The sequence below is a fragment of the Calonectris borealis genome, chromosome 15 (assembly GCF_964195595.1).
Source record: "Calonectris borealis chromosome 15, bCalBor7.hap1.2, whole genome shotgun sequence".
In the NCBI taxonomy this organism is placed as follows: domain Eukaryota; kingdom Metazoa; phylum Chordata; class Aves; order Procellariiformes; family Procellariidae; genus Calonectris; species Calonectris borealis.
Window position 1 is genome coordinate 6,464,444 of NC_134326.1, and position 13,070 is coordinate 6,477,513.

Genomic DNA, 13,070 nt, shown 5'->3' on the forward strand with positions numbered 1-13,070 from the left:
CCTTTTCCCCCACTCAAAGTAGATGAAAAATGGCCAATTTGTTAAGTGACTGCTGAGGGAAGGAATTTCCCACACTCCAGCCCCATTTCACTTTCATTTAAAAAAAACAAACAAACAAACAAAACCACACCAAAAAACAACCCACACTCACACAATAACCTTTTTGCTAGTTCCTTTCCATCTAATAACTTTAAAACGGTGTGCAAATACAAATGGATTCTATGAAATAGGTAAACATAAGTTAAAGAAGACAAAACTGAGAGGGAGGGTAGGCAGATAGCTGATTGCCATAAAAAAGATTCAAGCCCCTACCTGCACCACCAGGTTTCTGCACTGCTCTTAAAGTCACTATTTTCAATGTTTGTTGCCTGTATTTACATAACCCATGCTGTGTAGCAGAGTCGTGATGGCTTTTATTTTCAGCTGCTTATTTTTCCTCTCCCCAGCTGGTTATTTTAATCCTGAAGCTAAATTATTATTATATGCATTTCCTCTAGGATAATCATGTACCCAAAGTCCAGCTCTAAAGCCTGAGCTGTCTGTGGGCTGGTTTACAACCTGGTCGGACCCCTTGATGGATTGCAGCTCACCCTTACAGTTTTGTAGGCTTTCCTCCTCTTCAGAAAGAAACATATATAGGAACATCGAAAGAGGAAGTTATGAATTAGATCAGTCACCCCGGTTCTTTTCCTTTTTGTGTTTTTCTAATTTTTGTCTTTTTGGCTTTAACATGGCCTGTCTCCAGCTATCGATATAAACTTTCCACGTCTCCCTAGCTTTGTAGGACAAAATTCATACAATTTTTCCCTTCCATTCCTTTTTTCTATTCATTACTGTCATAGACCTTCTTGAGAGCCATCACTGTTTTGCTTATAGTTCTAGATCCAAATATAGAATTTCATAGCTCCAAAAAGAGATCCTCTCCTCAGTCTCACTGTCCTCTGTGCTCTCCCTTGAAGAGGTGTCCAAACATACATAAAGGATGAAATGGGCTGTACCAAACATGTACTATGTACTTTGAATGGTTTTATGCTTTACTTGCTAGTTTATTTAGTTTATTTAGGTTTGTTTGTTTGTTGTGACTTTTCCTTCTTCCTATCTATTTGATTTTAGCCAGAAGCAGAAATGTGTAGCACTTACACACCAAAAAAATCAGGAAATATTTCAGTTTTTGCTAAGGATCCTAAAAAGCCTCAGCAAATAGCCACGCCTCTTTGTCCTGAAACCTAGACAAAAAAATTAGTGGCTTGTACTACTGAAAATAGGTCTTTTCTAAAATACATGGCATCCCATGGTGGGGAGGGGGGGAGCAAGTGTTTTAAAATAGTTTGTTTCCCTGGGAAAAAGCTGCAAGCAGTTTGTATCACAGAAAAAAAATCTCTCAAAAAAAAAAAAAGCTAGAAACTATTTCTGGTTTTATGTGTTTGGAAGAGAAGGCTAAGATCTATTTTACCTTAGGGGACCTTGTGGTGTCCTGTGGTAGACAATATCTGAGATTTTTGCAGTCATGCTACTTTTAGACAGAACACTATTCACTGTTAGTGATTATGGTCCCTTTTTCTGGCGTATCTGATTGTGGTAATGTCGCATGGCCAAAGCCAAGCACTTAGCAAGCCAAACAACTCTTGAGGAAAGAAGCTGTGTGGTGACTTGTGGCTAACACTCTTTGCTGGAGCTCTCCAGCCCGTTTCCCATCGCTAACCATTGTGAGACCGATTTGCAACAATCCCTGAGATGGGCACCAGTGGCAGCTGAATGAAGCTGAAGTGGGCCGTTGCACTGTAGGTTGTTTTTTCCCTCTTGCGAGTTTTTAACTGCGTGTTTGATACAGGAACACGAAGGTTTTAGGTAGCATGGTTTAGCCTTGTGGTTCCACAAGGATATGGACTGCCTAATAAACACTGAAGGCTTAAACAAGTACTTAACTATGAGCCTTTTTTAAAATTTTGGAACTTTAGCCATAATTTCCTCGAGACAGAGAAAATTGTGGTCAAAGTTTGGTGTATTTTCTTCCTTTTATCTGAAGGAGTTCTGCCTTACATGGAAGTTTCTCAGTTACTTGGCAAATGTGAAGTGCATTTGCCTTCTGTGCAAAAAATAAAAAGGCACCCACATTTCCCACTTGTATAACTATGAATGAGAAGTGCTGGAAGAGCTGGAAGTTTCGAGCTTTGTTCAAGAGCCTAAGCCCATTTCCAGCCCTGTTTTATTAAGAGAGAACCACATGTCATTGCTATCAGATTGGACTCTCTTATCTCATTGTACGGGGACTGAAGAAGGAAATAGCACAGTAACTGGCAGTGCTGCAGCCTGTCTTTAGTCTCAGTATGGTGTTCTGTCATGTTGGAGCTCTCAGCTCCAGGATTTTCTCCGGTCATATTCCCATTTGTAAAATGTAATGTGGTACGTTTGGGGAATCAGATGTACTGGAGAATTTCTCTTTGTTCATGAGGACCACAATATATCTCTAAGAAAATGGAATCTCAGCTACTACTGTCTTAAAGGATGGGTGAAGTGAATATCATCCTCAAATGGGATTCATGATTCATTAAATCCAATCTGTGCAGAAACACATCAGAGGATTAGAAGTTAACCACAAGCCCATTACTTACCTGCTCATTGGCAGGGGTGCATACTGCACAGTTAATAAAGCTGGGAGGAGCAGAGTCCGCCTATGGACAGTCAGTGTATTCAGCACTCCGACACCACAGTGATGGCCATGTTAGAACTGCCAGTAGGAAATAAGTAAATCTTTCTGCATATAAAGTACTCTTCAGAGACCTCTGTTGGTTTAAAGACCATATTGGGTTTACATGGCAAGGTTTTGGTAGCAGGGGAGAAGGGGGGCTGTAGGAGTGGCTTGCGTCAGAAGAGATCAGGAGCTGCTCCCCATCAGACCTACAACTGCCCAAAGTTGAGTCCATCATTAACGCTGATGAAAAAATGTGAGAGAAGCAACTATGCAAACGCCAAGGTCAGTGAAGAACAAGGAGGAAGAGGTACTCCAGGTGCTGGAGCAGAAACCTCCCTGCAGCCCACGGAGAAGACCACAGTGAAGCAGGTTGTCCCCCTGCAGCACAAGAAGGACCACGTCAGAGCAGATGCCCACACTGCAGCCTGTGGAGGACCCCACGCTAAAGCAGGTGGATATGCCCTGAAAGAACCTGTAGCCCATGGAGAGCCCATGTAAGGAGTGGGCTCTGGCAGCAACTGCAGCCTGTGAAGAGGAGGAGCCCACATAGGAGCAGGTTTTCTGGCAGGAACTGCGTCCCTTCAGTCTGTTCCTGAAGAACTGTATCCCGTGGAAAGGACCTATGCTGGAGCAGTTCTTGAAGAACTGCAGCCTGTGGGAAGGACCCACGTTGGAGAAGTTCATGAAGGACTATATTCCATGGGAGGGAGCTCACACTGGAGTAAGGGAACAGCGTGAGGAGTGGCAGAGACAAAGCATTATGAATGGACCACAACCTCCGTTCCCCATCCCCCCATTCAGAGAGGCATGAGTCTACGGTGTGTCCGGTATCCTACCTGCCAGCCCTGAAAGGACATCTTAGAAAATGTATGGCATCTCAGATGTGACTGGATGCACTAGATTGTGTGAATAACTGAATTGATCCCTAATAGATTCCAGACAAATCACATAATTGGAAAATGTCCATATGAAGTAATACGGCTCAAAAGTGTAGGGGGTCCAGCAAAATTAGGATCTATTCCAGACACAGTGGTTCTGAGGGATAATGCTATATGCAGGTTACCACCTTGTAAGAGCACTGGAAATTGTCTGGTTTAGTTAATGTTTTACATACTGTGTTGTTGTGGCATTTGAGATGTTGAGTATGATCTTTCGTACTTTGGCAGCGCATAGAACTGGAACGTATTCCTCGTTCAAGATTCAGAAATAATGAAAGGATCATAGTTTCTCTACCCAGATCTTGTTGTTTAATCAGTTATCCCTTTGTTTAACCTCAAGATTAGAGATAATTGCTCCTTAATTCTGAAAAACGAGCCACTTTGGGAATTTCAGTGTGGAGTCTAACTTCAAGTTTCCACTTACTAGGCCAAAACCTGATATGTGAAAACTCAGATATGAGTTTTTAAAGCATTAACACAGACTAAAAAGCAAAAAAATAACTTTTAGTTCTTTGCCTACTAAGTATTGTGGGCGGTGTTCATCAAGCAAGAGCCAACTTCATCAATAATCCAGACAGAATTCTGCTACAGTGCATTTCAGGTAATTTCTTTTATGTTTTGGTATCTGACATGGCAGCCCAGTGCATTTGCTGCTGAAGTATTTTCACGGAGTTTCTCTTTTCTTCATTGCAAGTTGAAATAGTTTGGAAGTAAAAAATTCATTTTTTTTATTTTCTAAGATGAGCCTTAAATATTTTCATCAAACATCAACAACATTCCTAACTGAATTATTTTCTTGGAGGAACATCCTATGTCTGTTCCACCCAACCATTCTTAGGTTCTGTGTTCTCCTGAAATTTCCAATTGGCACTGACTTCTTTTTAATAACTGAAAAGAGAGAAGGGGAAAACAAAATACAAAAACCACTTCTTCCGATACAAGTTGTTAGATATAAAATGAGTAATCTCTTATGAGAAAAACAGTATAGTGTTTTTTATTAGCAGTAAAGAGAAGAGTTCCATTCTGACTTACCTGGCAAAGTTCAGAAAATTGCAACATACTATTTAACCACTCAAATATATATCTTCTCCCTGTGCAGCCTGTAAAAGTTTGCTCTGTGGATAAAGGCCAGGCTTTCTTCATCCTTTCTTCATTGTAAGCACTTTCCTTTTCTCAAGTAATATTGTGAAATTCTTGACAGCATTTTTGCTTTTAGCCTTGCAGGGCCCACAAAAGCTTCTCTCACATTAAGAATGAGAATATTTTCTATGTTTCTTTATCAATTATTTCATGAATACTCTGAATGAGAGAACAAAGTATCACCCAACTGACATATGAAATAAAAATCATCTAACTCATTGGTTGCAGATTAGTGGTCTAGATTGTCTTTTCAGAACTGCAGTTTTACTCACAGATAAGTAAGTAAAATACTATTACTGCATCCAATCTCTCTTTTACCGATTAAGGAGAATTAGTCTAACTTGGATCCCGGTTTTAAAAGTCTAATGTGGCATGAAATATATAGCTCTCATGACAGTTCAGAATGGAAAAAAAGAAAGATGAATATTAAACTGTGTGTAAAAGTCATCTTTATTGCTCTATTGTTGTTTTGGCTTCGTTCTGAGACGTGTGGAAGGCTACAGAAAAGCCTAAGCATGTTTCTTGGCAGCTCTTCATAAGCAGTGAGCCCTGTGAAAAGTGAATGTGGAAAGCCCCATGAAATTCGTGATTTTGCTGAAAAATTAAGAGCAGGAAAATGTTGCATGAGACAAAAGAATGTTTTGCTGTGTTTTTTTGAAAAGCAACAAGCAACGCTGGTGAAGGGCACAAGGGAGGTAGTTTCAAAGGGGCAAAATACCTTTTGTATTGTTTTGGGATTTATTGTTCTCTTTTTTTTTTTTTTTTTTTAATGCATGAGACAGCAGCGATGGGACATCCACCTGTTAGTGTTCCACCTGTCAGTACAACTTGGTTCTAATCCGAAAGTTGCATTTTTTGTGGCGGATCAGACTGCTGCCTTCATTTGTCTAATGCTTGCTTCTCCTAAACAAGCACTAATTACCAGCACATTACCACTGGCCTTAAGAAGTTTGAAAGGCAGTGCCCAGACAGCTGAGAATGTGCATCTTTGTAACGGTACCCTCTTCGTATCATACCTCAGTGCTACAGACCACAGAACATTATTGATCTAATCCCTCCGGCTACTATGAAAAGTAAAATCCGATGGCATAAGTGGTTTTCCTCTTGTAAATCTGACATAGTCTTAATCTGTTCTTCACTGGGGTGTGTTGCATGCTGATCTATTCTCTTTGACTTTGATGAAAGAGAGTAAACGTGCCTTGATGAAACAAAAAACATTATTTAGGATTAAAAAATTTGTGTAACTGATTAGAAAAGAAATACAGTGGTCATTTTCCTGTCTTTTGTGTAAGAACTTCAGAAACCCTTGTGTACACAATTTGGAGCTCTGATTTGAGAATACGTAGGAGAGAGGAAAATGGGGAGGTTGGATTATTTTCCACTTTTGGGAAAGCATTACACTGAAGTATTCTGTTGTTTTAGGATGATCAAATATCCTCCACAAAGAGAATCAGTGCTGCTAGAAGCTGGCCTAAGATTAATGTCCAGTTTGTTTTTAGGTTCACATAGCGATCCAATGAGAAATTTGGACTAGACTTTTAATTGCTGCACAGAGAAGCAGCCCTGTGTCACTCCAAAAAAAGAGGATCAGATTTTTCCTCTGATACTGACATTAAAGCGGCCAATGAATGCTCTCTCAGGTCTGAGGGCAAATTTTTTGGCCCAGATATTTTCTGAGTGAATAAAATATGAGAAAGTCTTTGTGTAGCTGGTGCCTTGGGTTTTGCTTTTCAGAAAGTGTTTTATTTCCCTGGCATGCTTTCTGCAACATCTAGTGAACATTGGTGGAGCCTGAAATATTGTATCAAGAAGAATTTTCTTCCTGAGATGAGGCTGCTGTAGTTGCAAGGCATTCCCAAGTGAGCTCCCTAATGAGTGATAGATGGGAAAAATAACAGGAAGGATCCTTAAATGTTCCAAGTTTTGCATGAAAAATGATAAATTTTTTTGGATGCTATGTTTGGTACCTAGCCTAGAATTCTCCTACATTTTGATAGTGGTGCCTTCAGAATGACACAGTGAGTCATAATATTTGACATTTGGGGAGATTTTTACTGGATCTCTAAGCACTTGTCAAGACTGTTGAGAAGAATACTTTAAGAAGAATTATGATTTCCTTTGAGAGTTTATGAAACTCTTCTTATTTTTTTAAAGCCTGTTTCCTTTTCTTCAAAACAAAAAAAAAAAAAGAAAAAAATAGAAACTTCAAAGGTATGTATTGACCTTTTTTAGTGAAAGGATAGTTGAAGGCATCTATCCACACTGTATTCAGTTATCAAACGGTCTTCCAAAAATATTTCCAGCTTTAGATCATTGAGTTCTTTTAATGTCACCAGCCAGTTACTTTTTTTTCATGTTTATTTTCACATAACATTCATAGCACACGAGGGACATGAGGAATACCAAGACGACAAACTGGCAGTTGTCCAGGCATCGTAGCAAGTTCTGACCTGCTCGTGTTCATGTCTGCCCAAAGGCCGAGGGAGTCGCTTTGCTTGTTAGTATTTGGGAGGGTTGGTGGGCTGTGGATTTGGGGATTGCTTAGTAAGCAGACCTATCTCCAGCTCTGCCACCTCAAAAATGTGTTAATAGCTGTCCCTAACGACAGCTGTGTTCATATTTGTAAGACTTGAATGTCTCTAGTTGCTTTTGAGGAGCAACAAAGTACAACGGCAAACCTCAAGCCCAGTGAATGATCTGTTTCCCTGATTCCCATGGATTTGCAGCATTCAGTTCATTGGCATGGCCCCCTTCCTGAGCTGAATACATTCATTACGTTTACCCAAGATTTGTCCAGGGCTGTGAAAAGACTTGCTAGTGTTTAATAGTGGTGGCTTCCTGGGATTCCTTGGCTCCAGATGGAATTGGTTGTCTTATTACTGATGCTAGGAACAATAAACTGTCCACTGCGGATTGCCATGCCAGACTTCTCCGGTATTGCCAAACCCAGCCCACTAAAAGTCGTGAGGATATGTATGGCACATGAATACAGGGTTTATGCTGGTAGAACCATCTCTCATGCTTCCAGGGCTTGTATTCTTGCTCCACTTTCTCACTTATGCTTGACAACTCTCAAAAGCAGATATATTAGATGTTCTATGTTTGAAACAACAACAAAAAAAATTGAGTAATTTTTGCATAAACATATTATACTTCCATTCTAATATGAAGAGTCAAATGAAGAGCTGTGTAGCTTGTACTCTAGGGAGGCTGGAGATGTGGGAGAAATCACCTGAAGGAGCGAGCTGGCAGTGTTAACAATTAAACCATACCTGTCACCACCACAGTCATCCTCAAAATTGTGCTCTCGGTCATCCCTGCCAGATCACAAGACTGATAAAAGGCGGACAGTTCTGATTTGCATTTTCCATCTGAATTTTGATCTTTGTCGTTTGCTTGGCTTGTGTGTTCAAGCGTTTGTCTCTAGCCACTACAGTTAGAAATGTAAGGATTTTTGAAAATGGACTTTCTCCCAAGACAGGTGGAGCTGCAGCTTCATGAAAATACTGCTAAAACATTGCCAGCCCACCAGTGCCTCCCACGTTATCCTTTTCCCACACTATCCACATGGCTTATTGCTCATGTGATGGTATGTATCGTGTATAGGCACACAAAATATGCATAACCTTGAAACCCTGCGGATGTGATCTTCTGATATAGCTGCGTAGGGGACTTTGGGACTGTAGGTTTTGGGGGGTTCGGTGTTGACAGTACCTGACCTCTGCTTTTCTTGCAAGGCTTCGGGAGGTGTGGGGTAGGTTTCTGTTGGTTTCTTGGGAAGGCAAAGATTTCTGTGGTCTTTGGCTGGATCTCAAATCCTGGGGTACTGAAGTGTGACCTAATAATTTAGGACTTGGAGAAGGGTGGTATTTAAATAAACTATCTGGTTTTGAACGTTCTAGAACTATGAATTATTAAAATGTATACAAATCCAGGGAGGTGCATGGCATGTAACACACCATACCTAGAAAGAGCTGAGCTTACATGCAATGGTGTTTTTTTCTGAAAAGACATCATCTCCTGTGAGCACAATAGAGCTAGTACTTCTCTTACAAATAGTGAATGTTTTATAATTGCATGCAGCCCTAAAGCTGGTTCCTATTATTGAGAGTCACAGAGGTTTTGGGGGGAGGGTTTGTGGGTTGTTGTTCTTTTCCAGAATGATGTCCAATCAGCTTCTTTGGCAGAGCATTAACTACGGCTAAAATATGTTTCAGTGTGAAAATGTTACGGTCTAATGAGCAACTTCGCTTCTGTGTCGCTTTCTTGCCTTGATATAAGAGGTTCTGGGTCAGGAACTGCCCATTTGATCCTTAGTCTGTCTCCAAGTGGAGTTTATATGTCAGTACTTTTTATACCAGCCTTTCAAATTCATGTGATAGAAACAGAACAGGCACTATAGGTCAAAGGAGCCCAATTTAATGAAGTCTCACGTGCCCCCACAAGCAATATTGTCGCTTTCTGCTGAACTACTGAGCTGTCTCCATTTAGGGAGATTCGCAATCCCTGAACATCAGGGTTGAAACTGCTTCAGGATTGTCCAAGTTGTGTTACAGCCCTACTGCTTTTCTTTTGCCTCAGGTGAGCTGTGTGATGAGGTGATTAACCACTGTGTTCCTGATCTAAATCCGTGCCAACATGAGTCCAAATGTCTTCCCCTTGACAAAGGAACCAGGTAAGCGTGTATATTGGTCTCCACATGCTGGGCAGATCCATCCATTGGCTTGACTAGGGTTGAAATGGCAATGAGTTTGGGGTAAAAATCATCAAAATTAATACACATAGTGCAAGACTATATATACTTCAAACCATGTCACATTTTAATTTTAATGCAACCATACATACTTTTCTAGCTTTCTGTGGTTTACTTGAAAATAATGGATGTACCCCCAGAGCAGAGAAATTATTCTGGAACAGAGCATGGCAAAGGGAGTACTTCTGGAACAGTTACTGGAAAGTATCTTATCCTGCCTCAGAAACTAAGGACAGTTTCCTTATGTGTTCCTTAGGGCATCTATCAATTCAAGCAGCATAACAGGAGCCTTAACAGATGTAACTCAGCTCTCCTCAACCCATGCTAACTCAGTGTTTAAAATCCAGTCCCCATTCTAGCTACTGAGAAGGGAAAGATAAACTTGTGGCCAGAGCACAAAGCTGCAGGTCAGGAGTTTTCTGTTGTATTCCCACTTTAGCTGTTGTCTTCCGGGATGGCTGGCAGCCTTGGGGTGCGCTGGCAAAGGCCGGCCTTGACTGCTCCTCTCCCCGCACTTCCTCACCTGGGTGGCAGCAGAAAGCAGCTGAACTGGATGGCTCTCCCTCGGGAGCCACCTTCTTCCGTTGGCTATAGAGGCGAGCCTCGCTCGGCTCGTGTCAGGTTTTGTGAAGTCTCCTGTGTTTGCATTTGCATATTGGGAATGACACTGACTGTTTCACAGGGGCAAAGTAAAACCTCATGTTTTAAATGGTTTTAAATGACAACACACAGTAGTGGAAAATACTTACAAGTAGTTATTTAGGCTCCCCTCAAGGGTTAATGGCCCCTCTGTGAAGAACACTTTTCTAGCAAGCAAGCAAGAAAAACATCTGGAGATTTGAGGATTGGGGTGTTTTGAGAGGGGCATAGTAGCGGCGTTCATCACTTGTCTGAACAGGGAATTTCAGAGCAATTTAGCAAATAGAGACAGACAATTGAAAAGTCAAGCTCTGTGGAAAGCTTGTCAAGAAAAGATCTTTGAATCAAAGATGTAAGAAAGGAGGACAAATTCAAGAGAGTTCAGTGCAATGTGAGCTGCCTTCTGCACTTTACACTAAGGCTGTTTTCACGGCCGCGATGCAATTCTGGGGGCTCACCGACTCCCTCCTGGGAGGGAGGGCTGGGGTTTTGACGAGGGATGCCCTCACCCCGCACACCCAGCGTGTCGCAGGGGAGAGACGGTAGCACTCTTTGGTCTTCCTGGTAACTTGCAGTTGGTGTCAGATTGTGTCCTGTGAAGCAACTGCATGTCAGAATAGTGTAAACTAACACAGAGAACATTTCAGGATAGTTCGAAGGAAGTGAATAAAAATTTGAGAGATGCTGGCTATCTAGAGGGCAGCTGAATCTGTGCTAGACAGTCAATCTGTACAACTCAAGCCTTTCTTTTGGGTGAAAAACCTCCAGACAGAAATGTTTCCAACTCTTGAGGAAGATGAAACTGTTCAATGATCAGGACAGTCCCTGAAATGATGCACAGGGACTGGATAAGGAGGTCTGTACCAGTACATAGTCCCCGATGTTCTTTCCAGCTTTCCTTGCTGGTTAATCCATCATTCAGCTAATCCAGGAGCTACATCATGTTACGAGGCAAAGGCTTGTAACTCAAATTACCTTACGTTGCTAGATGTATGAAGGGATGGAGACAGCTGTGGTCCTGAATGGTTTTACCCTTGCTGGAAGCATTTTCATACCTGCCACCCATATAATTTGAATAAATAAGACATTTTTTCTGGCTTGCTTGCTAGAAAAGTGTTCTTCACAGTGGGGCCATTAACCCTTGAGGGGAGCTTAAATAACTACTTCTAAGTATTTTCTACTACTGTTTGTTGCGTTATTCTTCCCACTATTCATAGAATGCTACACAAAAATCCAGAATTTCTTTACTTTTTCTGTCCCATTTTGTTTTCTAGCAGGCCAGACTTGAGAGGTGAAGGAGCCTGCCCATGCTTGAATGTAGATTTCTCCAAGTATTGCTTTTTCTTTCATACTTTAGTAGCACCAAACGATTCAGAAATGGGCTGAGAGCCCCCAGCAACTTTTGCAGTGATGTGTGGTTGCTGCTGGGTCTCGCTGAAAACAACAACCTCCGGTCCTGTGCTGTTGCTGATCCCTTGAGCAGTTTGATCCCCTAACCTGTGATGTGCCGTACATTTAGCACGTAATGGTGCAGCGTAATGCCACATGCAGAATGAGTCAGGCTGATGCACCAGTCCTCCGCTCTGCGTCAGAGGCGGGGAATATTAATGGCAGGATGCAGGCTTGTTCCTGAGCTGACCATCCACTTGTCAGGCTTGCGCCCTGGGCATGTGAGTAGGACACACCAGTGAAGAATGTCATAGAAGAGATAGCAGCGAGGACACCAGTCAGTCTGTCTGCCCTGCCTTCAGCTCTAGTTGGTCGGCAACTCTGCAGAGGGAGGAAAAGATGACAAAGACAGGAAAAAAAAATAGGAAGCCAAGTTATTTATTGATATGGGGAGGGAAATTCCATTCTGGCCCTGCAATAGAAGCCATGATTCACGGCTTTAATAGAATAGACATTGAGTGCATGCAGATGCAAATCCTGTCAGATAGGCCAACATTTTAAATACCACTAGACATGTTTTTAGGCTCTCTCTGATACTGGGAATGTTGCCATCACTACAAGGCTGTAGCAAAAACCAGGATTTCAACTGTACTGGTGTCAGATGGTCACTGGGAAATGAGATAACTGATCTAATCGCGTAAATTACTCTCTTACCAGGGTTTGAAGATGAAAGTTTCTTTGCCTCCTCCTTTACTTCATCATACTTTTACTGATACTCAGTCACTTGCTGGCACCATGTGGGATAGGGCTGGAGCTAATGTGCCATCATTCCCTGCGGGGGGAGACCTTGGGTTTCTAGGAGGAGGCTGGGTGAGGCACTCACCAGTGGCTGAGTTTCTCACCTGCTACACTCAAGGCATGCATTTTTTGGTAGCTTCAGCCTAGATGTGACACACTAAGAGCTCAGAGATGACTGACCCAAACGGAATTCCATGTTTCTAAAGGGAAAGCCAAGCTTGGAAGCAAACTGTGTGCTTGGCTGCATAGAGCTCTTTGCTTTCTAAGTTAAAATTGCAGGTGGCTTTCCTCACTTCCAGCCTCCACATCTTTATTGTGCTGTTACTATAGAAGAAGAGTAGCTTTCTGTATGCCAGAAAACAAAACAAAACAAAAATCAACAAAAAATACCATTTAACACAATGAAATTACTTCTAAAAAAAATAACTTCAGGAAAGGAGCATGTTTTTCCATTCACTGTATTGATGTTGGAGCATGGTATAAATATACTTTATTATTCTAAAGCTTGGAATTATTACCTGACAGCTTAAAATGCTGATTTAATGCAGCCCTGCAGAGAAAAGTGGTGGTTCTGTCATTACTGAGATAGCCAATACACATCATAAAATTGATGCATGACAGCCCTGAATAAGGAACTGCACATCGTTCATTATTACATCACTTTATATTAGGACTGCAGGGATCAATAAAAAGCAACAGGATTAAATGCTGCCAATTCCCC

At 41.6% G+C, this 13,070-nt stretch overlaps 1 protein-coding gene across 1 annotated transcript in view; it reads left to right on the forward strand.

Annotated features, from left to right (window-relative positions):
• SLIT3 (slit guidance ligand 3) overlaps positions 1–13,070 on the forward strand; it is a 533,309-nt gene that overhangs the window by 483,690 nt on the left and 36,549 nt on the right. Inside the window, exon 29 of the mRNA XM_075164102.1 lies at positions 9,352–9,445. Coding sequence (XP_075020203.1) covers positions 9,352–9,445 — 94 coding nt within the window. The remainder of the gene's footprint in view (positions 1–9,351; positions 9,446–13,070) is intronic.